Raw genomic sequence first — 27,054 nt, 5'->3', positions numbered from 1 at the left:
AATAAAAGAAATTTCTTATGCCGGTACATACGCACATCGAGCTCCAATACAAATTATAAAAAAAAATTAGCCGAGCTAAATTTATTATCGATAATTTGTATGGGAGCTTAAATTTAGCTTTTATTTTGATGAGATGAAATGGATTTTTAGTCATTGAAGACTAAACAAGGGCACAGGGCAATAAAAAGTTAGAGAAAACTCTCCAATTTTTCCCTAGAGCTGTCTTAAAAAAAAAAAAAAAATCCAAACTAATTTAAAATCAAGGAAAACATCAGAAAAAAAGTTTTTGAAAAAAAGTAAATGCCTCTAGTAGGCTTCTGAAGTAAAACGAAATTTTTTCTAAGTCTCCACAATCCAAAGCAAAAAAAACTCGTTTAGTGGAGCAAGAAAAATGACAGGAAAATCAAAAATGTGAGTGAGAAATGATTTAAAACTCTTTAAATATTTTAGCATCTAGCACAAGAAAGAATTTTGTTAGTCAAGCTGCGTACTGTGCAACGCAGAGCATAACAACATTTTTGTTTGGAAAATTTCGTTTTTCTTTGGCTGCGTACTAGGTCTAAAGCTGAAGTGAAACGAAATTTTTCATACAAAAATAGCACAACGAAATCTTCAAAGAAATTTTTTTTTTTTTTGTTTTCGCTTTAAAACTTATATGTTCTGACGTTCTTTTTGAATTTTTTTATTTGTATTTTTAATATTTTGACTTTGACATCATACCCGATGGTATTTTTTTAAGTCTCCAAAGTCAACAGCGAACATGTTAAAGAAAAAATAGCATCGGGTATTATGACAAAGTCGAAAAAATAAAAAAAAGGAATACAAAAATTTAAGAAAAACATCAGAAAATAATTTTTAAAGCAAAAACAAAAAAAATTAATATCTTTGAACAACAACAACATCTTACATCTTGAAGGTGCTACCACCAAGTGTTTTATGGCTAGAGTTACAGTACTGTTTCACGGACGCCAATCCGATCATCAGACTCCTTATTTAATAATCATGTGGGTGAGGTAGCGCAGTGCGTAGTGTACTGGCTTCGGAACTCGCTTGGTCTAGGTTCAATACTCAAGTGTGACGGAGAAAGTTTTTCAAATTAAATGAAAAATTACTAGACTAAGCACCACATATAAAATGGAATAAGGAGTCTGATGATCGGATTGGCGTCCGTGAAACAGTACTGTAACTCTAGCCATAAAACACTTGGTGGTAGCACCTTCAAGATGTTGTTGTTGTTCAAAGATTATAATGGAATTGACGGAATAAAAAGCAGTCACTGCAAGTATGTAAACATACGGAAAAATTGAAAAAAAAAATTAATTTCAAGATTTCGTTGTACTTTTTTTGTATGGAAAATTTAATAAAGTGGATTCACTGAAATTTTATGTCCCAGATTAGTACTTAAAATTTCCCTAACTAAAAATGATTATTGGCATCACTTTTCAATCGACTAAACACAAATCTACTACAATAATCGCCTTCGCCATTTCTTTTTTGATACCGCCTGCGAAAAGCAACTTTGCACGTCAAGAAGAAAAATATTTTTGTTTCAAAGTTAAATAAAAATAAAAACTGAATATTTTATCATAAAAATAATGAGAATATAAAAATAAATATATTCTATTCATATTTGTCTTCGCTAGATAGATATTTTCCTTACATTTTTTAATCTAAAATAACCCTACGCCTTTTTTCACAGGTGAGCCTGAATTGAGAAAATATATATTTTTTTATAATTTTCATAATTTAAATAAATTAATTTCAATCAATCAAATAGTTCATCGTTAATTTAACAAGATTATAGTTGACTAAGTAAATTTAGTGAAAATATGAATATTATACCTGGTGAACCAGTTCCGCCTGGCTTCGAAGATGAAGTCAATCGTACTGCTGAAATTCAGGCTACCATCAAAACCTATCGAGATAATGCTTTAATTGGAGTCGAGTACACTGTCGAGTTGTTAAACGATGACGAAAGGGAACCATCTTACATTTGTTTGCTCTGTGATAAACGTGGCGATCCACGTACAATCATTGCCCATTGGATAAGCTACAACCATCGACTAAAGTATCTCGAAAAACACTTCCCCACAGCTGTTAGAGAACTAGCACCAATTCGATATAAGCCTGATTCTCGTCCAACTACTGCCCAGCTGATAGCTGGCATTTGTGATGCCATTGAACATCATTATGGTAGACTTTCTTGTACCGTTTATCATGCAGATGACTTTCGTTCAATTCGTGATCGAATTACAGAGGAGATTAATGGAAAGTATCATTATGATGAGAAAACTGGTCCATCATTTATTAATGCCATTGATCGTGAATTGTTGAGTAAGAATTCGCAAATTTTACAAATAACTATTAAGACTCCGGCTAGTATTAATGCGGATGTGGCGAGTCAGAAGGAACGTGATGATTTGGATGAGATTTCGAGTGATGAAGATACTCAGAGGAAAGGATCTGGTCCGTCGAGTGCTAAGAAGAAGCGCAGAAGTCAATCGCCTGCTTATAAAGTTCTTCCACGGGTTCGTCGTTCTCCTCCATTCGAAGAGGTATTAATTAGTTTTAAATTTATTTTAATTTTAAGTTAAGTAGATTGCTAATATTGATGGGAAGGTAATTAAGGTCCATTTTCTTCACTCGGAGTTGAACATAACTTGAGAATTTTTAATATAAAAATTCTCAAGTTTTGTTCAACTCCGAGTGAAGAAAATGGACCTAAAGGTGCTTGTTCATTTGAGAGTAAAATTGCTTTGAGCAGTCATCAACTCTCAGAGAGTGGAACGAAAACTACGATTTCTCGCTGCATTATTTTGCTCTCAAATGGGTAGGTGCCTTAAGGTTTGACTTTCAATGCAAAATTGGAGCTTTAAAAACTGAGCCTTCTGATTTTGGTCTCCATTGTTTACGACTTCACTGCTTGTGTTAATTGGGATGTTATTGAAATTGTATGTTATGGTATCTGCAAGATTGATTAATCGCTGTAGATATTGTATACCAACTATGCAATAGCATGATGTCCTCTTAACTGAAAAGTCAGGCAACACAATTTTGGTCAGGGCAAGTCCGGAATTTTTTTTTGTAGGTATCATTTTAAAAAATTTGCTTGGAAAAACAAAATATCATATAAATATTATTAATCACGGCATCGAACCTTACTTTTACAAAAAACTTTTTGAAGCTGTAATAAGTCTGTACAAAAATGCACTTAATATAATACTATTTGGCAGTTTGATTTCGATGAAATGAAAGGCATGTTGAAAACCATATTTGAAGGCGAATTAATGGGTTTTGCAAAATTATTATTATGAGATTATGCAACTCCTTTATACTGGGATATGTTGTCCTCATGTTGTTCATGGAGCCATGAAAACTGGACTCCCCACTGTTTCTTGAGACCTTAATTATATTGTTTAGTCATGTTTATTATGATTTCAAAGACACTCCTGCGAGAAAAAAAATTATTTATATAAAAAACATTAAGAGCCGTTTTCTTCACTAAAAGTTGAAGTCAACTTGAGGATTTTCATTCTCAACTTGTGATTTTGTTTTTCTTCACTCAAAGTTGACAGTTTCAACTTTTGATTCTCAACTCTCGAGTTGGTCAACTTCTGGTTTGCTCAACTTCCGAAAATAGTAGAAGTTAAGGGAGCAAACCTGAGAGTTTTCAGTGAAATGTCATATTTTTTTCTTCATTTTGATGGTGAATCGTGGCAAAAACTCTTTTATTTTTGTTTTCATGGACAAATAATTGAGAATACATATTTTCCAATTTATTCATTAAAAATTGTCATTCACATTTTCCAACCATTTTTTTTTTACATCCCGTCAACATCGCTTTTGCACACACACAATTTTGCACAAAAATTATTATTCCTTTTAAATTCATTTTTACAGAAAAAGAAACAAAGTAAAATGCATTTAAATTTATTACTAAAATGAATTTGACATTTTGACAAAAAAAAAATTGCACCGGATTTATACAGAACTTCAATTTAAATGACTTGCTCGATTGCTTTTTTAAATTTGAAACTGACACTATTAGTATAAACTGTCACAAATATCCCAGGGATATTTTTCAAACTGAAAGTTGGCCAACTTCTGTTTTTTCAAAGTGAAGAAAACAAATGTTCAACTTTTGATTCAACCTTCGAGTTGAAGTCAACTCTCAAGTTCGCCAACTCTCGAGTTTGCTTCAAGTTGAGCAATAGTGAAGAAAATGGCTCTAAGAGATTCAATGGTTGAAGAACAATAAAGTGTGGAGAGATGCCCAAATATATTTGATGAGTTCAAAAATTTCTTCACACTGCAAAAAGATCTTCCAAAAAACACAACGTATTGAAAACCTCAGACTTATTTCAAACGAGTTCTTGGAGTCCTAGCTTACATTTTTTTTTACCATTCCATCAAAATTTGGAACTTATTTAACTAAATATCAAGACGAAAGAAACGATATTTGGAGATGTTTAAGTGACATTTACAACATTTCGAAATATTAGGACTTAAAGTTTTTTGTTGAGAACTTTTTTCGTATTCCAAACTAAATAAAATTGAATAAACTAATAAAACAAGAAAAATAATAGCTTTTTAACAATGTTAGTTTTATTTCAATACAGTAGCTTGGTATATTTAAAAAAACAAAATTTTTCAGAAAAAGAGCAGTTAACTCTTTCTTGCACAAAAAGCTTATTAGTATTTTGAATGTTAAAGAATACAAAGGGGTTAAGTAACAAATAAAAATTATTTTTTTTTCTTTTTATTTTGAATAGTTGTTTTCTGTTCGCATGGTTCCGATAAAACTTTTTCATAAAACCAGTGGTGTTCCCTTGGTATGAACATCCCTTTAAATTTTTTATTTTCTCAACGAGAGCTGCTTTATCTTTTTTTCTCGGACGAAAAAATCTTGTTTTTTTTTTTAATTTTTCCCAAAAAGGAGTTAAGTGCTGTTACCCCATTCTTCCACTCATATTATGCGATTTTTTTCTCGGACGAAAAAGTCTTGGTTTTTTTTTTATTTCACCCAAATAGGAGTTAAGTGCTGTTACCCCATTCTTCCACTCATATTATACGATTTTTAGATGTTAGTAACCCTTTTATACCAAAAATGAAAGCGCTAAATAAGAAAATACGAATCGTAGAGTGACGTAGATTAGACGGAAATTTAAGTTTTCGCAAGGCATCCTCATTTTTCAGAAAAAACCGAAAATCGAAAAAATGTCACTTACCTCTTCTTCATCCAAACTCTTCAATTATATTGTTCAGAAACTTTCTATCACTCAAAAATATCATTATCAATTGTACGAAAGGCTCCAACTATTAGCGATAGATTTGTCTAATGAGTCCAATTCATTTGAAATTAAAAACGTTTAGAAGTTCATTACATTAAAAAATAAAATTTAGATATTACAGTAGGAAAAGAAATTTTGAAGTTTAAACTCGTATGCTGCAAATTAATTTATTAAATAGAAGAAAGAAGTCCGTTGAGGTATGATATACAACAAACTTATCGAGTTTAAATCTTAGAAATATTTTACAAAGAAAAAATTTTTACCTAATCCCAGAAAAATTTTACAAAGCAAAATTTTTTACACAAAGAGATTTCAAAACCTACTTCATAATATCTATGATTCTGTTCTTAGAGGCTATGAAATACGGTTTTTATTAAGGAATACAAAGACATTGTTTTAAATGAAACAAACAAAGTTTTTATTATTTTTATTTCAATAATATGATCCAATGCAATCGGTAACAGATAGATAGATCGTTGAAGAATACAAGGTATGATCTTTTTGTCCGATATTTTATGAACTCCTTTTCCCTGTTCTGTCGTGAATATACTATTATCTTCAATATTTCGAAGAGAATGCATTCTGGCTTTAGAGTTATTTGGGTATTATTTCGATTGCTGGGAGTATGATCTTTTTTTTTTCTCTACATTACCCTTCCCCTCACAAGACTTCACAAGAATGAATTCAGTCATTCAGTATAAACTCTAAATTGAGTATTGGTTATCTCTTATTCCAATCCAATGAACAATTAAACTGCTTTGTCATGAAAACCGCTTATTAAAGAATTAAAACCTTCTTTCGGTACGCTTATAAATTATTAAAATGAATTTTATTTTATTTATGAGCAAAATATGAACTTCATTTCCTATTTCGAATTCCAACAGGAACGATCATCAGATAATAAAAAGAACAGCAACAACAGTGGTAATACTTTACCAACACCTAAAGAACTTTCAATGCAAGCCTTCCAAATAGCACAGGAACGCTATAAATGGGAAAAATACCGTTGCATGCTTGAAATTGCCGTAAAAGGTCTCGAGAAGTCCTTAAAAGATTACGAAAAGAATCCCGAAAAACATCCACTTTATCCAGAGGAGTGGAAGAAATTCTGGAATCGACGATACAAAGAATTGCAAGCTGAAAAGAAAGTAGATCCAAACAAATACGACTACAAGCCAGAATGGATTGTATTTTGGACAAAACGTATGAAGGAGTTACATGCTGAAGAAGTCGAACAAAAGAAAAAACAAATCAAAGTAAATCTTGGCCTGAAGGAGGATGCCGAAGAGAAAACCGATCAATTAAAGCAGAAGTTTAAAGTTCAGCCAAATGCTCAAAAGAATCCCGGTAGATCTTCGGTGGAAAAATCAACAAAGTCTTATTCCAATCCTTCGGCACCAGAAAGGCATCCTAGAAAGGAATCATCACATTCATCAAAACCTCTGGCCGTAATTGACATTAGCGACGACGATGATGATGACCGTAGACGCCCGACCTCCAGGTCGAGGTCTAAACGCAATCGCCCACGTTCTAGAAGCCGCAGCTTATCCCCTCTTAGTGACGATTACAGGGAGCCTGAACGACGACATGGATCGTCCTCCTATCGTAGTTTATATGAAAGATCCAGAGGAGCACCGCGTCCACCGCATCCATCGCACTATCCACCTTCACGTTCAGCAGCGAGCGAGTATTACGATCGTTATCATAGTGGTCATTTCCCACCACCGCCAGGCTATGGACCTGGATATAGAGTGCTCGATCCGTACATGTATCCACAATATGAAAAACAGGGAAGGTTTTCTCCTCCTCCGCCAAAGGGTAAGTCTAAGGTAGTAGAGGAGATTAAGGAGGAACCCGAAGACGATGGACCTCTTACTGTGGTGGCTGTTTTGAGATTGCTCACCGCCCTTGAAGAACATTTGGGAAGTTTAGGACCGAAAGTTGTTGATCTTTTGGGTAAGGCTTTGGCTTTGGAGAAGGTAAAGGCAAATTCATCAGATGATATGCTTGTGAACGAGGATAATTCGGTGTTTTTTGAAACGATAAAAGAAAAATTAAAGGGACTCCTGATTGCCGATGTACTGGAGGATTCACAAAAAGTGAGAGCTGTGAAAAAAGCTGTTAAAAATATTGCAGCTATTATTCATCAAGTCAATGAAAAAGGTAATTACAAATTTGTATTTCTATATTTTTCTTGTCTTATTTTGTAGTTAAGAATATATATCGCAGAAAAAAAATATATATATTTCAATTCAAAGTCGACGGTGGCGACAACAACGGTTCGGTATTGTTGTGTTGTGAAACAAGAATTTGCTAAGTGCAAAATGTTTTGAAAATTTTAAATCGAGTTATATTGAACCGAGTCGACAGGTAAGAGATAGAAATTAAGTTATTTTTAAGATGCTCTTATTAAAACGTTTGGACTTTGCGTTAATGGTAAGTCGAATTTTGCATTTGAATGTGTTTTTGTGAGAGTGGGATTATTTTGAAATCTAACAAAGTAAATCCAAATTCAAATTTTTTTTGTAGTTAATCTACCAAAAGCTAAACGAGTTCATATTTCCCATAATAAGTTGTTCTTATTCTTGATTATCAACATAAAATGTGTGTTGTTTTGTTAATATCCAAACCACAAACTGTCCACTAATATATTAATAATTTTGTTTTAATTTATCCAAGTTAAAAAGTTATATTGTTTCTTTTCACACAAACTATCAAAACACCCGGTTTGTTTATTGATACAAGTTTTATATTATTATCAGTTATAAAATCTTCAAAAATACATACCAGCTGAAATGTATTAACTTATTTAAAATATCGCGCGGGTAACTGTTTTCGAAATTATTTTTTCAAGTCGGTTTATTTTTGTGATGTGAACTGCGAGTGGATAACGCAGATTTTAAGTTAAAAAATACAAAAGTACGTTTCTAAGTTTAAGTATTCCGATTAAAAAAATTAAGCCAAAAAATATTCGAGTTGCAGCATTGTCGGCAGCTTACACGCGAACTACAAGACGTTGTAGCTAGTTATATTTAATGTTAACAAAATATATTCATTTACTTTTTTTTCGATTAAATATTTAATGAAATCATATGAGAATCATTTTTATAAATAAAAGAAAAATATTAGGCGTCTTTTTGGGAAGACTATCTGCAGTAAGATTTCCCAAATTTTAACACTGAAGAAAAATGTTTAGCTTCTATTCAAAAAAGCATAGCTATTATCTCAATTACTTATTACTTCGCAACAATAAATTACGTTTTTAAAGATGAGCTTAAGGCATAATTTCGAATTCTTTTTAAAACTAACATCAGATGAATTGTAAATACATTATACACAGATTTGATTTGTGTATGCCATAAAAAATTTCTTTAAAAATTGAAACAAAAAGCCCATTTGTGAATGCCACAAATATTTTAGCCTCAGAGTGTGTTTTTTTGTGTGTATGACATTTTTGTGTTTTTAAAAATTATGGTTCAAATGATTTGTGAATTTTTAAGAGAAAAATATACAAATTTTTATATCTGTATTTGTGTAAACATACATAAATCGTCTGATATAACTTAATTTAAATATTTTCTTGATTTACTTGATTGAATTTGAGTAACGTTACATTTTTATGATATTTGTTAGTACCTAGTTTAGAAAAATACCTACCCCAAATAAAAGCGGCCTCTAGCAACAATGATTATTTCGTGTGGTTGTGAGCTTGCAATGGTTGTGCCTATGTATATCATGTTGAAATATGTTAAAATATGTTTACTGTATTCGTTCACACTCTATTTTTAATTTATAATCTAATACTTTTTATGTTTCTTATCAGAAAATATTTTCAATAAATTTATTATTCATTAATATTGTTTCAACAAAATAAGTCGTCTATTTTATTTTCTTGCTTTTGTTTGCGCTGAAGATATTTTAAATTCTACAGATTATGAGACTTATTGTGGAACAAAAGCAGAAATAGAATATAGATTTGTTTAAACAATATTAATTGCTAAGGTCCAGATTAACAGAAAATCGAAGCAGAATTTTGCACAAGAGAAATGGCAGAAGTTACATCCAAGTTTGCAAAACTCAATAATAGAAACTATGCAAATTGGAAATTCAAAACTGAACTTTTGTTGCTAAAGCAAAATTTGTGGAAGAAGGTAATCATTGGAAAAAGACCTGAAGAAAGAAAAGGGGCAACTGGTATTGTCGAAAATCAAAAAGATATCGATGAATGGGATCAGTTGGACGATGAGGCAAGGGGAACGATTGGATTGTCGGTTGAAGACGATCAACTACCACATATTCGTTCGAAAAGAACAGCCAAAGAATCATGGGACGCATTAAAAGAATATCACGAGAAGAATACTCTGTCAAATAGAGTATTTTTAATGCGATCCATATGTTCTTTGAAACTCGAAGAAGGTGGTGATGTAAAAGCTCATATTAACAAAATGCAAGAGCTGTTTACAAAACTTCGTGACATTGGGGAAGAGACATTGTCTGATAAATGGAGTGCTGCAATGCTTTTAAGCAGTCTACCAAACAGCTATGATGCACTTATCACAACACTTGAAGCACGTAAAGAAGATGAGGTTACTTATGCGTTGGTTCAACAACGAGTAATAGCTGAATATGAACGACATTCCGAAGGGATAAATGATTCAGTCCTGAAAGTTGTGGGAAAAGTAAGCATTTGCTTTTTCTGCAAAAAGAAAGATCATTTCAAGAAAAACTGTCCAAAGTATAAAGAATGGTTAGAGAAGAAGTTCAAGGGCAAAATGAAGGTTTCAGCTGATAAAGTCAATAGCATTGAAGAAAAATCTTCATCAGGTAATTCGTATAAGGTCAATGAGCAAGATTTTCTTTTCACAGTTGGTCATTTGTCGCATGAATGGATAATTGACTCAGGTGCGACCAGACACGTTGTGAACCATAAGAATTTATTTACAAACTTCGATGAATCATACCAAAGTACAATAAAATTGGCGAATGGTGAAATAGCCCGAGTCGAAGGTATTGGTACTGGATTTCTAGAGTTTTGTAACGAACGTAATGAGATACATAAAGCGAAAATAACTGAAATTCTATTTGTTCCAAATTTGGTCGGCAATGTTTTGTCAGTTAAACGTCTTACAAACAATGGTATGCGCGTTGAATTTGACAATCGCATTGGTGAAATAAAGTACAAGGGTGAACAAATAGGGGTTGCAGACGCTGTTGGTGATTTGTATGTGTTACGCCAACCAAATGCAATTTGTGCTTTAAAACACAATGACAAATGCATACATACATGGCATCGAAAGATGGGTCACCGAAATCCAGAAGCCATTCGTTCTATGGAGTCAAAAGGCACGATTCAAGACTTGCAGATAATTGACTGTGGTTTAAATGAAACTTGTGACACATGCATGAAAGGGAAATTAACTAGAGTACCTTTTCCAAAGAAATCAAGAACAGAATCTTCAGCAACATTAGATTTGGTCCATACGGATGTTTGTGGACCCATGCAAACAATGACATCAAGTGGCAAACGATATATCGTCACATTTATTGACGATTTTTCAAGTTTTACCGTTATTTGTTTGTTGGCTCACAAATCAGAAGTTGAACAGAAGCTGAAAGAGTTTGTTGCATTATGTGAAACGAAGTTTTTGAAGAAACCTAAAGTCATCCGTTCAGACAGAGGTGGTGAATACACGTCGAAGAGTTTGATTGAATACATGAAGTCAAAAGGTATTCAGACTCAATTGACTGCAGCGTACTGCCCGCAACAAAATGGTAAAGCGGAAAGAAAAAATCGTACGTTGATTGAGATGGCACGTTGCATGCTTATAGATGCTAATCTTCCATTCAGTTTCTGGGGTGAAGCAGTAACAACCGCCAATTTCATTCAAAATCGTATAATTACAAGAACTACAGATATGACACCATATGAACGATGGAACGGAACAAAACCAAGTACAGATGTTTTTCAAATATTTGGTTCAAAATGCTTTGTCCATATACCAGCAGAGAAGAGACAGAAACTTGACAGTGTTGCAATCGAGATGATATTTTTAGGATACGATGAGCAGTCAAAAGCTTATAGATGCTATAATCCAATAACGAAAAAGATCACAATTAGTCGAGACGTCAAATTTAGTTCTTCGAAAATTACCAAAATTGATGACGAAAGTGAAGAATTTATCGAATTGAGCTCTATTCATAGATCAAGAAACTGTCAAGAGAAAACTTCAGATGATGGGCAAATACTACAGGAACCGGAACCAGATATTCAAAACACCAATCAAGACGTTCAACCAGATATTCAAAACAATAATCAAGACATTCAAGAACAGCCAATAGATAATGAGAGACCTGTTTTACAAGATTTACATCAACCAAGACGAGTTTCAGAGCGAATAAATAAGGGAATTCCACCAAAACGTTTTCAAAATGAAGCATGCGGAATATTTATGACAAAAGAACTGATTGAACCAAAGACTTATACTGAAGCTATCGAGAGTGATGAAAAGGAGCATTGGCTCATTGCAATGCAGGAGTCGATTTACCAAAAGGTAAAACAGCCATTGGAGGTAAATGGGTATTTAAAATAAAAACAAATTCAAGTGGTGAAATTGAAAGGTACAAAGCAAGGTATGTAGCGCAAGGTTATTCGCAAAAATATGGCGAAGATTATGATGAGGTCTTTGCACCTGTTGTGTTACACACCACATTCAGAACTTTACTTTCAGTAGCAGCAAAAAGAAAGATGATTGTTTACCACTTAGACGCTAAAACAGCTTTTCTGAATGGGAAGTTAAGTGAAACAATTTACATGCGACAACCAGAGGGATTCAAAAGTAACAATGAATCAAAAGTTTGCTTATTAAAGAAAAGCATTTACGGACTAAAGCAAGCCGCAAGATCATGGAACAATGCGTTACATGATGTGTTGATTGAAGGGAACTTTAATCAGAGCTACAATGATCCATGCATGTATTCAAAAATGATCGAAAACGACTACTGTTACATTATTGTCTATGTGGATGATATTATAGTGGTTTGTATGACAATTGATCAAATGAAGAAAATTGAAGGTATTCTCAAGTCAAAATTTAAAATGGAAAATCTGGGTGAAATTAAACATTATCTGGGTATGCAAGTTAGCAGAGACTCATATGGAAATTTCGAACTATGTCAATCAAATTATATCAAGAGAACTGCATCAGATTTTGGCCTGATAGATGCAAAGGATGCTAAAACACCGTTAGAAGTTAACTATGGTAAAAGAGAACCGTCAACAGAACTCGAAAATAACACGAAATATAGAAAATTAATTGGGCGATTACTCTATTTGTCAGTTAACACGAGGCCTGACATTTCAGCAAGTGTCAGTATTTTGGCACAAAGGGTATCAAAACCAACTACAGATGATTGGAATCAACTTAAACGTGTGGTAAGGTATCTCAAAACCACACATCAATTGAAAATAAAACTCAGCAATATCCAGTCAAATCATTTATCACTGTTTGGTTACGCTGATGCTACATGGGCTGATGACCGAATAGATAGAAAGTCAAACAGTGGGAGAATCATATTCTTGAATGGAGGAACAGTTAGCTGGTCATGTCAAAAACAAAGTATGGTAGCAACAATAAACAAAAAATAACAAGACTGGAAATTTTCGTACGTCTTTCCCCCCGAAACCCTTTTGTGTACAGTGCTGTCTGTGAATATATGTGAAAGCCACCACGTTGGTAAATGACGTTAACACGCACACATTTATAGATTCACGACATTCACCACACATTTGACACGAACACAACGATAGGTTCACGACATTCACCACACCTTGCAGCTTGTAGGCAAACGTCAGTTGACCGCCGAGTTTCCAGTCTTGGTATTTTTTGTTTATGGTAGCAACGTCAACTTGTGAAGCAGAGTTTATATCAGTATCAGAGGCAGCAAAAGAAGTAAAATGGCTGAGGCAACTATTGATTGAGATGCATGAACAGATTGATTTGCCTACTATAATCTACGAAGACAATCAAGGATGTATTGAACTAGTACGTGACAGCAAGTTTTCATACAAAACGAAGCATATTGATACAAAATATAAGATGATTCGTGATCTTGCAAAGAAAAATATCATTCAATGTGAGTATTGTCAGACCGATGAAATGATTGCTGATTTACTAACTAAACCATTAAATGCAACAAAACATAAATATTTTCGTAATAAATGTAATATAGTATGAACGAGGAGGAGTGTTGAAATATGTTAAAATATGTTTACTGTATTCGTTCACACTCTATTTTTAATTTATAATCTAATACTTTTTATGTTTCTTATCAGAAAATATTTTCAATAAATTTATTATTCATTAATATTGTTTCAACAAAATAAGTCGTCTATTTTATTTTCTTGCTTTTGTTTGCGCTGAAGATATTTTAAATTCTACATATCACACGGCCTAACCAAATTCACCAAAGTCCGGCTTAGAGTGGCGGTTATTAAAAAAAAGTCAGTTTTGCGTTGAATTTGACTAAAAATCTATAGTATTGAAATGTAGGCAGTGTATAAGCTATAAATAATGACAATGCCGATAATTGTCCTCATCAAGATTGTACAACGGTTGTATCGTCTAGAGTCCGCTTAAGAAAATCCTATAAATTGAATATCTGATTTTTATTCATTTTCACCGGTCGAAAAAAATGTACCCTAGCATTTATCTCAAGTGATTCATAAGTGAAATTTGTGTTTTTAGTTTGATCAAATCTGCACCATTCAAATATAAATTTAATTCTGGTACTTTTTTTCCTCAGGAGACAATTATGGCTTGGTTTTCTCTCGAATTGCTCTTGATAGTAGAAAAAGTTTCTTCGTGTCTTTTCAACTTTTCTATAATGTTGAAGGATGAGCTTTTTGCTCTAATCTTTACCAAGGTATATCTTAACATGTAGCTTCGGTCATTATGTTTGTATTTGTTTTGAAAACTAGGTTTGTTTAACCAAATATCAACTGATTCTTGAAGTTAAACAAAATCTTCAGCTTGTCATAGTCTTGAAAATTTCTTAAGGATAAGGAACGACTTATTAATCGAGCAGTATTATACTTATATTACTTTTTACTTCTTTAAATTTTGTACAAATAGTTTTTGCAAAAAAAAAAAAAACAACTTGTTTACCTTAAGTTCAAATTATTCTATCATATTTTGGTGTGTGCGAAAGCAAAAGGGGTATTTCTTGATAAGTCATTTCATTGTACGTATGTTGTACCCCACGCTAGATATTGTATTGTGGTTCGCATGCTAAATGTTACATTTATACTGAGATCCGTAAACTAAAATATTTTGTACAGATTTTTTTTGGTATTTGCTTTATATCTTCCTACCTAAATAAAACAATATTTCCGAAATTGACCAATTCTAACTATTACTTTTAAATAAATATAATATTTGGTTTGGCAGCAGGTTGACTAGGCTTATCATAACGACCTACTAAGCGTCTTTTAAATGACCAAATAACCTTAGACAAATTTCTCCTGTCGAAGATCTTAAGTCTAAGCATTATGCCAGCAGCAATGAGTGTGACTGTTGCTTGTTTATGGCCTTTCTGTCATCGCTAGAAGCTTTGATTTAAAGCCAATTTAGTTTTTGTTAAGAAAAGGTGCAATATCTTCTTTTTTTTAATAGCCGTTATGTCTTCGATACTTTTTGGTTGTCGACTCCTTCTAACTAACCTGGAGGCATAGAAGTAAGTTGACTGGCCATTTCGCCGGCATGATAATTACCTTGAATTGATTTTTATTACCAACTTAGCTGAATTGAATCATTGACTATTTTTCTTTTATGCATTCAGCCTTCAGCATTTGTTTATAGCTGCTTGAATGTTAATAACAAATTAAAAATTATACTTTTGATGAACTTTTTCGGCAACCACCATAACACCGTATCACTCCAATTAAAAGACCCTACAAAAGTCTTTAAATTAATATTTTTATTATGGAAAATTAAAATGAATTTAAAACTGTGACCACGAAAAAATTGAATAAATATTCCCTTTAGAGCGCTTTGTATTTGGTCTCACCACAAAGGTCAATTTTTTTTTTCGAAATGCATACTTAATTAACCCCTTTCAAACTGTTGATATAAGATGAAATCTTAAATGACCTTCCAGTTACCCTTGTTTCTCTGCTTAAATCAAACTGATTTGCTTCCTGATAAGAAACACATGAAGGTCTTCACACATAAATATTTCTTCAATATGACTGCCATTGACCAGTGCCCTTATTAGTTAACAACCAATTAAAACAAAAATATTTAAAACAAACTTTGTATTGGTCAAAAGTTACAATATGTTGAAAAGTTCGGCAAATTGTAAATAAAAAAAAACTCTCATGTGTTTGGATATTTTAAATCTTCATTATATATTTTTCACTTAACAGTAAATTACAATTTTAATAATAAATTAAATTAATCCACAATATGTGTCCATTGTTACGAAACCTGTTTGCATGACATTTTGGCTAAAAATATACACTTTGTTTTTTTTTTTTTAGTTATTTGCTCATCTTCAACAAGTCTACACTATTTTTTATAAAACTTAACTTAATTTGAACAATTTACTTTACTCTAATGATTAAAGTTAAAGAAATGTGTATTATTTATCCACTCCTTATTTCACCGGATATCTGATTCACCAACATTATTATTTTCATCGTGCATATAATTCTCTCGCTGATGGTGGTGGGAAGGTGCTGCTGCAGGAATTTGAAATTGACGAAAAAACATTAAAGTTCTCGTAGACATGATGTCATTAGGACTTTGTTTTATTGTTTCGCTTGTATTTGGAGCAATTTTTTCATCAATATCATTTCCACCAGAGAATCCCATTGAATCAACGCCCGCACACCACTTTCGTTTCCTGGTGGACATGCTATTGCTATTGCTTTTGTCCAAACTCGTTTTTGTTTTCAGTCGGTAGGTAAGAGTTACCTACTATGTATATTTTTTGAAGTTTACCGAACTATGCACCAGCGATGCCTGCACACGACTGTGTGTTTATAGTGTTTCTTACCTTTTCGTTTGGCCGTATAGTCAACAGTAAATACCACATTTCCAAGGTCAACAATGGTTTTTTTAATTTAAAGCTCCAACAACAACAAAAAACTACCTACCTACAACAACAACAATGAAAACAGAAACAAAAAAAAAAAAACTATCTTTATACCTCTCCTCAACCTAGTCAATGTCAAAAGATGAGTATATTTTGTGTTGTATAGTACGAGTATCTCTATATAACTGGAAGTATATTCGCGCGCGCTTAAGAAAAAGGGCAATAGACTATGCGGCCAGTAGAGATTCAATTAACATTTCGACGTGTAGCTAGCTACTTAGCCTGTTTTATATGCAAAACTGATCACATTTCTACGTTTATAATTTTTTTTTTTCATTTTTTACTAATCATACATAGGCTTTGGAGGGTTTTTAATTGGTTGGTTGAATGGTTAAACAAATTGTGACGTTTTTACTTGTTGTATTATTTGTCGTAATTGCTTTAAGCTTGTAATATTGCACATAGTTTGTCTTGTCTTGTTATGTAATATCCCATAAGCTCTAATTGCTCTATAATAAAAAAAAAAAAAAGTAAACAACCACCAAAGAGAAGAAGGAGGGTAAAATATTTGAAAATAAGTTTTGGTGGTTGTCAGGTGGTAGAAGCAAAACCTATATGGGTTTGGTTTTTTAGTGACTTGGTTTTGTTCAATTATAAGAGACTCTTGTCCTATAATGCAATTGTTTGGTTTTGTATTTAACATAATACATTTAACATGATTTGAGGTTTTACTTTTGAAAGATTTTTCTTTTCTTTTCCACATGATAGTGTAACAACACGTAAATGATGCCAATTTTTGTGGTAGCCTCGTCAACCTTCAGCCTACAGAGTTCATTTTCATTTTATAGTTACATTTGATATATCTACTTATAGCAACAGATATACTTGAACAAACAACGACCAACTACCATAATAATGACGATGGCGGGAGACTTTAACAACCTTGAGCCTACTCGAAGCTCTCTCGTATAGCGCAAACATTCGCACGACTGATGACATTAATTTTTTTTGTTGTTTTGTGTTGTATATTGCCTTACAATTGTGGGTAAAATTGCAGATTGGCTTAAGTTTGATAAGTTTTCCCATCGAGTGAAGAGTGTGGTATACATGAGTTGAGGTATGTAGTGTGTAGCTCTACCTTCCTACTATTTTTTGTTCGTTTATTTTTTAAAAAATCAATACAAGCAAAAAATAAAAAAAAATAAAAAGAGGAAAAGGTTTCCCCATTATTTTCAAAAAAAAAAGAAGTCAATTATAAAATCTAAGAAATAAAATTATTAATAATGAAGAAGAAACACACTTAGAGAAGATAAACGCTTGATAGAAAAGCATACTTTGTTAGCGGCGTATAAAGATTTATGACAAATGACTTAATTTTAATTGAATTAAAATTGGTATTGTGTCGTGCATTTTACAGTTCAATGGCATGTAGTCTGAGTCATAGTCTCTTGTGGTGTAACGATTAGTGCTGTGGACTGTCACCCCGAGGTTCTGCGTTCAAATTCTGCCTGGAGACATTTCATTTTAGGGGTACCGTCAAAAATGTATTTAATTTTATCAACTGTATTTAATTTTATCAACTGAAAAGATATTAATTTTTTTAAGTGAAATATTTGACGAATGACATGATCCGCCAACAAATTAAAAGGGGAACAGATTCTGCTATTAATATTTCTTAAAAAGTCTTACTATTCTTCGAATGTCATACTTTAGTGTTCCATTGGTTTTTACGAATAGATCACGAAACTATACCCCTCAAAAATTTTTGCACACAAATTAGAAAAGATTTTTCCTGAGAAAAAAAATTAAATTAATTTTTCCAGGGAAACATTTTTCCCTATAGGTTTATTTTCGGTAAAAAGATTTTACCTTGCTTTCGGAATCCATGTTAACGAATGGATTTCGATCGGGAAATAAGACCTTTTCAATGAACTGTGAACTTCACATTTCAATCGAAGATAGTTAATCAGTAACAATAACTACGTTTATTCAAATGATATAACAGTTAACTCCGTGAATAATAACACCGGCACACAAAATAAAAAAAGTGTCATGTACCAGGAACCAGACCTATCTTTCTATATGTTTTTGGGCACGCTGAATCCGAATTTCAAGCCTTTTTGCCCCTGTCACCCTCCAGCTTTGAGTAAAATGCAAAAAACTCAAAAAAAGGAAGTTTTTTGCCTTTTTTGAGTCTGTTTTACATTTGTCTCAAAACTGGAGGGTGAACGGGCAAAACGGACTTGAAATTCGGATTCGGCGGGTCCAAAAACATATAGAAAGATAGGTCTGGTTCCTGGTACACACAACTTTTCGCTTTCATCCCCGGAACACAAAAAAAAAAGTTTCATGTACCAGGAACCAGACCTATCTTTCTATATGTTTTTGGACCCGCTGAATTCGAATTTCAAGTCCGTTTTGCCCGAACACCCTTCAGTTTTGAGAAAAATGCAAAAAACTTCAAAAAAGTCATACAAATTCAAATTCAAACAAAATGCAGTCACAGCTCAAAACTGGAGGGTGACCGGGCCAAACGGACTTGAAATTCGGATTCAGCGGATAGGTCTGGTTCCTGGTACATGACACTTTTTTATTTTGTGTGCCGGTGTAATCATAATTCTAAAGGAAAAAATATTTCCGGAATAGTAAGTAGATGTATTGAGCTTAAGTATAAAGCTTGAGTATGATGCGCATATCTTCGACTGTAGACCTTTTTGAATTATCTAAACAAATTAAACATGACGTGTTATTACAAAATCTATCTTCGTTTTTTGTTTTAAACAATTCGGTTTTATTAATTTTAATTTATTAAATAAAATATGGCTGATTTCAAAAAAGATTCTAATAGACACAAAAAAATATGAATTTTCTAAATAAAAAAATGTAGTTTTTAAATAAATTTTTTTTTTTACTCAAAAATAAAGAAAAACGTGTGTTTTTTTAGTGTCCACCTCTGGATAAATAGATATTAACAGTGAGAGGCCAATTTCTTTTTCCTATTTCGTTCAAATTTGCTTTTGTTATAAAGAATATCTTATGGATTTCACCACTGTATATCTAATCTGCACTTAAAAATTTGTTTTCTATGGACATTTGTGCACGAAATACAGTCGTCGGCATAATTATTTTGACTAATTTACAATTCTCGATCTGATAAGAATAATTTCTTACGGTTAAATTTTAAATAGGTAAAGTTAATGGTTATTTATTAAGTATGTTATGGTGAATCTCATGGTGGTCAAAGTAAGTCAAAGAAGTGAAATTTGACTTTCAGGCAGCTTTTTTTGTATTAGAAGTGCTATTTTTTAAGCGGCATAAGTATTTTGACCAGCATTCTTTTTCAATTTTGGTAAGGTAAAGTAATACCTTTTGCTCATTTTAAGCATGTATCAAACTGTTGAACATGTTAAGGCTCAGATTCATAAAAAAATTTGGAAACATTTCGCAAATAAATATTGAAATTAGGGCTTTTATTGTTACAAGTTAAAATTCGCGTTACATGTTAAACAAATCAATGCAGAACTGATTTGTTTGCGTCAAATTATGTCTTAGCTAATAAAGAAACACAAGAGTACGAGTACTGAGTGGAATCAGCCATGAATCTGTACAAAACAAAAAAATACAAAAAAAAAGACAATTTTTTTTGCGTAGTTCACTTTGAATCCCAGATTGAACCCTTATATCATGGAGCTGGAAATGAAATCCCTAGAGAAGAATTCCTCCTCAGAAAGCAAAGAATCCCAGGAGACTAAGGAAACACAATTTTGGGACTTATTCAGCAAGAAAAGCACTAGTTAACCTCTTGAAAGCATGTTGAAAACTATGAAATTCGCAAAAAAATACGTTGGTAAGAATAATTTTTTGTGTAATTTTTTGTTTTGTTCAGATTCATGGCTGATTCTACTCAGCACTCGTACTCTTGTGTTTCTTTATTAGCTAAGACATAATTTGGCGCAAACAAATCAGTTCTCCAATGATTGGTTTAACAGGTAACGGGAATTTCAACTTGTTACAATAAATGCCCTAATTTCAATACTTATTTGCGAAATGTTTCCAATTTTTTTTATGAATCTGAGCCTTAACATGTTCAACAGTTGGATACATGCTCAAAATAAGCAAAATGTTTTACTTTACCTTGCCAAAATTGAAAAAGAATGCTGGTCAAAATACTTATGCCGCTCAAAAAATAGCACTTCTAATACAAAAAAAGCTGCCTGAAAGCCAAATTTCACTCATATGACTTACTTTGACCACCATGAGATTCACCATAACATACTTAATAAATAACCATTAGCTTTACCTATTTAAAATTTAACCGTAAGAAATTATTCTTATCAGATCGAGAATTGTAAATTAGTCAAAATAATTATGCCGACGACTGTATGATACATAAATAAAAAAAATTATATCAAAAAGACTTAACAATTTCTTTGTAATACACCAACATTGCAATTAAAAAAATAAATATTTAGCATACGTTATATATAACTGATAAAATAACCAAAAATCTTGTTTTGTTTAATTAACCCCTTTTCATTTCGGGCATTATCCGAAACAAAGTTGTAAGTTCTAGATTCTTTACGTTATTGATGTCTCTTAACGCGAAGAAATCTTGTCTTTGGATTGGTTTCACGTAATTTATAAAGTGAAATAGTGCAAAATTAGTGAGAAAAATTTGATGTCAAATTGTGGAGAAGAATTTGCCTAAAAGAATATTTTACTACGTCAATCAATATCAAACTTAAAAAATAAACTTTTCAAATTTCATAAAATGCAGACGCCTAAAGCTATTAAGAAAGGTTAATCAGTGGAACTTTTATTACTCTAGCATTTTTAATTTAATAAAATAATATTTTGAACAAGACTATCGGTATTTTTATTGCCTTTATTATAATTTTTTCATAAATCCATTAACACTAGAGGTCCCATTATAACCAGTTTAAATTAATCCATACAAAAAATTAATAATTTCAACAAAAAAAACTGCGTTCGCTTTATAAATAATTTTAATACTTAGTAAATAAAATAAATCCCTGTATTATGGGATATTCAACATATACAAAGTTTATGAATTAAACATAAACACGTACAAAAATCGTATTTAAATTGATGGTAAAAGTTTAGTGAAAAGTATTTGATAGTTTCTACTGGAAAACAATTTTTTGGGTACGTATGAAATTAGATATTAGCCCACCTTTTTTAAAAATTACTTTCTGGTTATGATTATATAAAATTTTAAATCCATATCCTACTTCTTAACAAAAATAATTTAATTTGCACATTTATATTCTTGAGTGTTTTGTTAATCTTCCTTGATGTTTGTGGTGGGAAGTTGCAACAGAAAAAGCTGATTACTTATACATAGATTTCAAAGAACTTTTTTTTAATAATCTCTGATAAAATTGATGCATACAGCTTTAAAATGCCCAACGTGTATTGTACATATGTATAATAAGTATTGTTTATGTTAAGTTGTTTTATAAGATTAAGGATTATAGCCGAATATAAAGTTTAAAAAAAATTTACTGTTGTAAAAACGAAACGAATGGAATTAAAATAAACAGAAAAGTAGAACTTGAATTTAACATAAAATAGTTTTTATCATCTGTTTAAGAACTGAATATAATTTAATTTTCCCTGTTTTTTTTTTAGTTTGAAGAAAAAATAAAGCTTATGAACAAAATAAAATATAAATTCCATCAAAACATGTTTTCTTTCTCCTAAAAGAAACTGAAATTAATATTCAACTACCATTTTGGTCTACTTTCTGTTTTTTGTTTTATTGAACATTTCGCTTTATCGGAAGTAAATGCGTGATTTTTGTGAATTAGTTATAAAGTTTCGTAAGTCATATTATTTAATCAATATTTCTAAGAATATACAAGAAAAATAGGAAAAAACTAAAGTTCATTAGGAAAAATGTGTTAAGTCCGAAATATCATACAAAATGTTATTTAAACTTGTATTCTTAAAAAGCTGCTTCCAACTGCAAATTTAGTCGCTTCTAGCAACTATTACAACTATTAAAAGTTGAAAAATTTAATCGTGTTCAACTAAGCAAGATCGATTTTTAGCAGATGTCTTAATTCGCAGACAACAAGTTAAGGGTGATCAAAAAACAAAAACAAAAAAACAAAGAAATAAAAAAGTAACGCTATTTTTTCAAAGCTGAGTACGCTGTTGAATAAATTTTGTATGTTAAGTGTACTGTTTAAAAAATATATTAAGGTGTAAAATGCTGATTTTAAGTTTCCAGTGTCCTAAATAACTCAACAGAAGGCAGTATTGACGGTAGGATGTAGCATAAAAATAAAAAACAAACAAAATATTTTGATTACATTTATTAAATTCATATTACTTATTTCGACTCCCAAATCATTTCTAATGATCCAATTTTTCTTTCCATTTTATTATTTTTCACGTTCATGCAGGAAAATCCGATGATACTGCTAAAGATGAACTAACCGATGAAACTAAACCAGCTGAAGAGAAGCCAAAACTTCCAAAAACTACAAAACCAACAATTGCCGATTTGCCATTTGATAGACAAATTCTATCAACAAAACTAGCTGCCGCTTTAGTTATGCAAGGACGTGAAGATGTCTCCACCACTGACATGGATAAACTAATTTATTTCTTTATCCTTTTGGTTAAATTGTCCAAAGAAAAAGTCAAAATCGATGGAAAACCAATTCAAATGAAGAATGTTCTCCCAGAATTGGGTATAGCTCCAATCATAAGTCCAGCATTGGTTGAGGAAATAATAGAACAAGAAGTTGCAACCATGGCGGCAGCTGAAGTTGAAATGGAAGTTGAAGCTAGCGAAAAGGAAGCAAATATTTCGAGCAGTGCCAATGCACTAGAAAGTCTTACCGACTCTGACTTGCAGACTTTGTTGCAAAATTTCAAACACTTGTCAACTGAGGAACAACATCATTTGATTGCACACTTGAAGAAACTCGAAACAGCCGATCCGGTGCGAGTAGAGAAACTCCGAAAGTATGTTAACTTGGATACAGATGCCAAGGAGCCATCTGCTTCAACATCGGCGGCCAGTGATTATAAATTTTCAGACTCATCAAGATTGGAAAAAAGTGTCGGAGATGACTCACCGAGATCTACCCGCAGGGATCATTATACTGATGATGAGGCAAGTCGTGGAAGTCATGTGCGTAAATTTATCGACGATGATGATGATGAAGATGACGATTATAACTTTGAAGATGTATTTAAAGCTGCTTCCAGTAATATTACCCGAAATTCAGATGAACGTTCCCAACAATCATCATCGAATCGTCATGGAGCATCACCTCCTCCACCACCACCGTCATCCAAACATCACTCGAATCATCGGCAGAGAAGTCTTGAAAGGTCAATTGATTCACCTTCGAAATCAAAAACATCGAAAAATGTAGACAAGTCAAATGTAGATTTTAAGAAAGCTCTCAGTGGTGCTGGTGTATCTTTGTCCGATACTCAAAATTTGATTGCTAATCTTATGGGTTCCTTGCAACAAAGTTGCGGAAAGTTTTCCAACTCAAAACACGGAGAAAGTGTTTCTGAATCAGAGGATAAAGATGGCACTCCACCACCAAGAAATTCTCAACAAACCTCTCAACCATCTGCTTCGGTGCCTTTCTACCAGCAACAGCAGCAACAAGAGCACCTACAGCATCCACAAATGCAACAACAGCAAATGCATCCACAACAACAAATGTTTCCGAACTATCAAAACCAACAGATGCCCAATCAAGGTCAATACTATCCACCACCACAAATGGGTTATAACAATGCAATAGCTTATCCTAACTTTAACTATCCGGGTCAAATGCAACCCACCCAACAATTGGCTCCTTTTAATGCGAATTTTATGAACCAACAAATTCCTGGTCAGGCTAACTATAATTGGAACGGCGGAGGCGGTTACAAATAAATTCTCTCTCTCTCTCTCTCTCTCAACGCCTGTGTCGTTTCGTAAGCTTGAGTGTTGTGTTCCCGTGTAAATTAAGAATTTAATTTAGTTATTGTAAAAAAAAAAATATGATGGATAAACTGTGAACTTAAAAAACAGAAGATAATGATAAAAAATTTATAAAATATAGTGTTCCCAATAATAGAGTCGACAAGAACGAGAGTATTTTGCTAGACGTGTGCCATTGTTTCATCTTTAAGATCTCACACACCAGAAAAGGTAAGTACATTTTATTTATTTTGTTTAAATGCATTGTGAATATAATTGTTTTTTTTTTGTTTTTTTTTTATTTCCACCAAATAGACATGCGCGCACACAGAGAGTTCGGGCGTTGTTATTGCGTTAAAATAATAGTACGGGGAAGCAAGTAATAATGATTAAAATTAATAATGCAACAATTAAAAATAGTTCACAAAATTCCATTTAAGAAGTACATAATGTGTGTGTATTTTAATTATTATTGATTTATTATAAATATATTATATTAAACCAAGACATATAATACGGTTCTTGCAACCAACCATCATCATCATCTTTCTTCATTGTTCTAAGGCAAAATAAAATTTTTAAAAATTTTGTGCAATTTTTTAGTTTTCTTTGAAATCTTGTATGGAGTTTATAATCTGTAACGGAAATATATCATGGGTAAGAAAAGTCTTAGATTAAAATAATATTTAAACAAAAGCAGCAGAAAGAAAGCAAATATAAAAAATTATTATAAAATAAAACATAAAGGTTTGTTAACTTTATATTTATTCGTACTGCATCTTCGATTATGCACTCAAATCTTGGGTTTAATCCCTGAAGAGTCTTTAATACGCTTTGATAAAAACGGCATAAGGAGGAAGACCATGGAATTTGGAGGAGGAACTACAGTGTAATTTGTTAATATCGAATGCTGGTTGCATATTTTTTTTTTTTTAAAGATAACTTGTTATTACATTACATTACATATTAAACTAGTCTGAAGATAAATCTCCGGACTAGAAAAACTGCAGCTTCGGAATCTAGGTCCATTTTGCTGATACAACACAAGACATTAATACAACCCAGAAAGACAAAGAGAGAAAGAACGAGAGAAGAACATACAACACTGAACTACGTGGCACAGAGGAGGAGACATAGTTGAAAATTGTCTCATGTTATCGCACAGGTGGCTTCAGTTAAGCTGGCGATTTAGAAAAAAACTTCTGAGCCGACCGCTGGGTTTGAACCCACGATGTCTGGCTCTGAAGTCATCCATCTATTCCTCTGTGCCATGGCCACCTGCTAACTTGTTATATTTTAAGCATTTACCACGTACTTGTTCTTATTTGTAGTGTGACAACCAACTTTTTTCAATTATTATAACTTGATGTTTGTTTATTTATGTATATTAAAAAAAACTTTTAATAAGTAAGCTGAATCTAAAAAGCACACGTTCACTATGGCGAATACGTATTTTTTTATATACAAATATAATTCAATAATTTTATTACCTAATTCAAAGTTTTTTTTAAACATTTGTATACAAATTGTGATCAATAATGCAAACAATCATTTATGCATCCAAGCCAGAGTGCGAAGAACAGTTTCCATAGTATACTTTCGGGGATAATAGATTTATTAAAGTATTGAAATTAAATTGAAATACAATTTTTAACTTACCTTTTCACTCCACTAAGGAGTTTACTCCGGATTAACTATTTCTTTCTGGTGTGATGGAACGCAAATGTGCGTTTTGTTTTTTAAGTGAAATAACCTCGTCAAAAATAAACAATAACAAACGTTATAACAAATTTCAAATACGTAAGTGTGCGTGCAAGTCCAAGTGCAAATAGGTGTCTATCTTACTTAAAATCTGTGACCTATTGCAGCAACTTAAAATTACAAGCAAATTTTTAACAAAATTTGTAAAATAATTAACAAATTCTGTTGCCGCGATTCTCGAACACATACAAAAAATTAAAAAATTGTAAAAAAAAATAACAACTCAGAGCATAAATTACAAAAAAATGGAATAGTATTGTAAATACTACAAAAGTACTCTCAATGGAGTGAAGGAAAACGACCTAAGTTTCAATAATATTTTTTACATGCAACCAATTTTGTTTAAAGAAAACAATGGAGCAAATACAGTTTAATACATTTCTAAAGATAATTTATTTAACGTAAAATTTATCCGAAACAGAAATATTTGAGGAAGGAAACTGGTTATCGAAAGACTCATAAGTCATAACAATATCGCAATTTTATAGAAGAAAAGACATCGAAAGTATGTAGGTACGTATATTTTTTTTAAGCGGAATCCAATCTCATTCGAAGTTGGAAGTTTCTTCAAATAAAAACACGTAAGCTTCGAGGTAAAACTATACTGCCCATAATCTCGTAAAGGCCCTAACTACATTTTTCTTATTTCTGAGTTATAGAGGGAAACACTAAGGGCCATTTTCTTCACTCGGAGTTGAACATAACTTGAGAATTTTTATATTTAAAATTCTGAAGTTATGTTCAACTCCGAGTGAAGAAAATGGCCCTAAATCTAATATCGCAATTTGCATATAAAAATTAAAAAAAAAATCAAAAGTAAATTTTGAATTTTCTGACTTATTTAAAGACCTAGGCTAAAAAATAAATGAGGAGCCCGTATGCAATATGCAAAAAAAATCAAAATCGAAAATTTTGTAGGGCCTTAACGAGATTATGGGCAGTATAATA

The 27,054-nt window shown here is 32.1% G+C and overlaps 1 protein-coding gene across 1 annotated transcript; it reads left to right on the top strand.

The window, feature by feature from the left end:
• Positions 1-1,523: 1,523 nt before the first annotated feature.
• Positions 1,524-24,916, top strand: LOC129909791 (uncharacterized protein CG7065). The gene is made up of 5 exons (XM_055986868.1): positions 1,524-1,699; positions 1,778-2,555; positions 6,176-7,454; positions 22,817-24,576; positions 24,661-24,916. The coding sequence occupies exons 2-4, from the start codon at positions 1,830-1,832 to the stop codon at positions 24,316-24,318; spliced, it is 3,507 nt and encodes a 1,168-aa protein (XP_055842843.1). The 5' UTR covers positions 1,524-1,699; positions 1,778-1,829; the 3' UTR covers positions 24,319-24,576; positions 24,661-24,916.
• Positions 24,917-27,054: the final 2,138 nt, after the last annotated feature.

The sequence above is a fragment of the Episyrphus balteatus genome, chromosome 2, assembly GCF_945859705.1.
Source record: "Episyrphus balteatus chromosome 2, idEpiBalt1.1, whole genome shotgun sequence".
NCBI lineage: Eukaryota > Metazoa > Arthropoda > Insecta > Diptera > Syrphidae > Episyrphus > Episyrphus balteatus.
The sequence above is the reverse complement of the archived record's forward strand: the minus strand, read 5'-3'. Positions and strand labels throughout refer to the sequence as shown.

Bases quoted from the DNA above. Each gene is read 5' to 3' on its own strand.
- LOC129909791 (XM_055986868.1), top strand. From the start codon at position 1,830: ATGAATATTATACCTGGTGAACCAGTTCCGCCTGGCTTCGAAGATGAA. The intron at 2,556-6,175 runs GTATTAATTAGT...GAATTCCAACAG, and splicing joins GTTCTCCTCCATTCGAAGAG to GAACGATCATCAGATAATAA. The intron at 7,455-22,816 runs GTAATTACAAAT...ACGTTCATGCAG, and splicing joins TCATCAAGTCAATGAAAAAG to GAAAATCCGATGATACTGCT.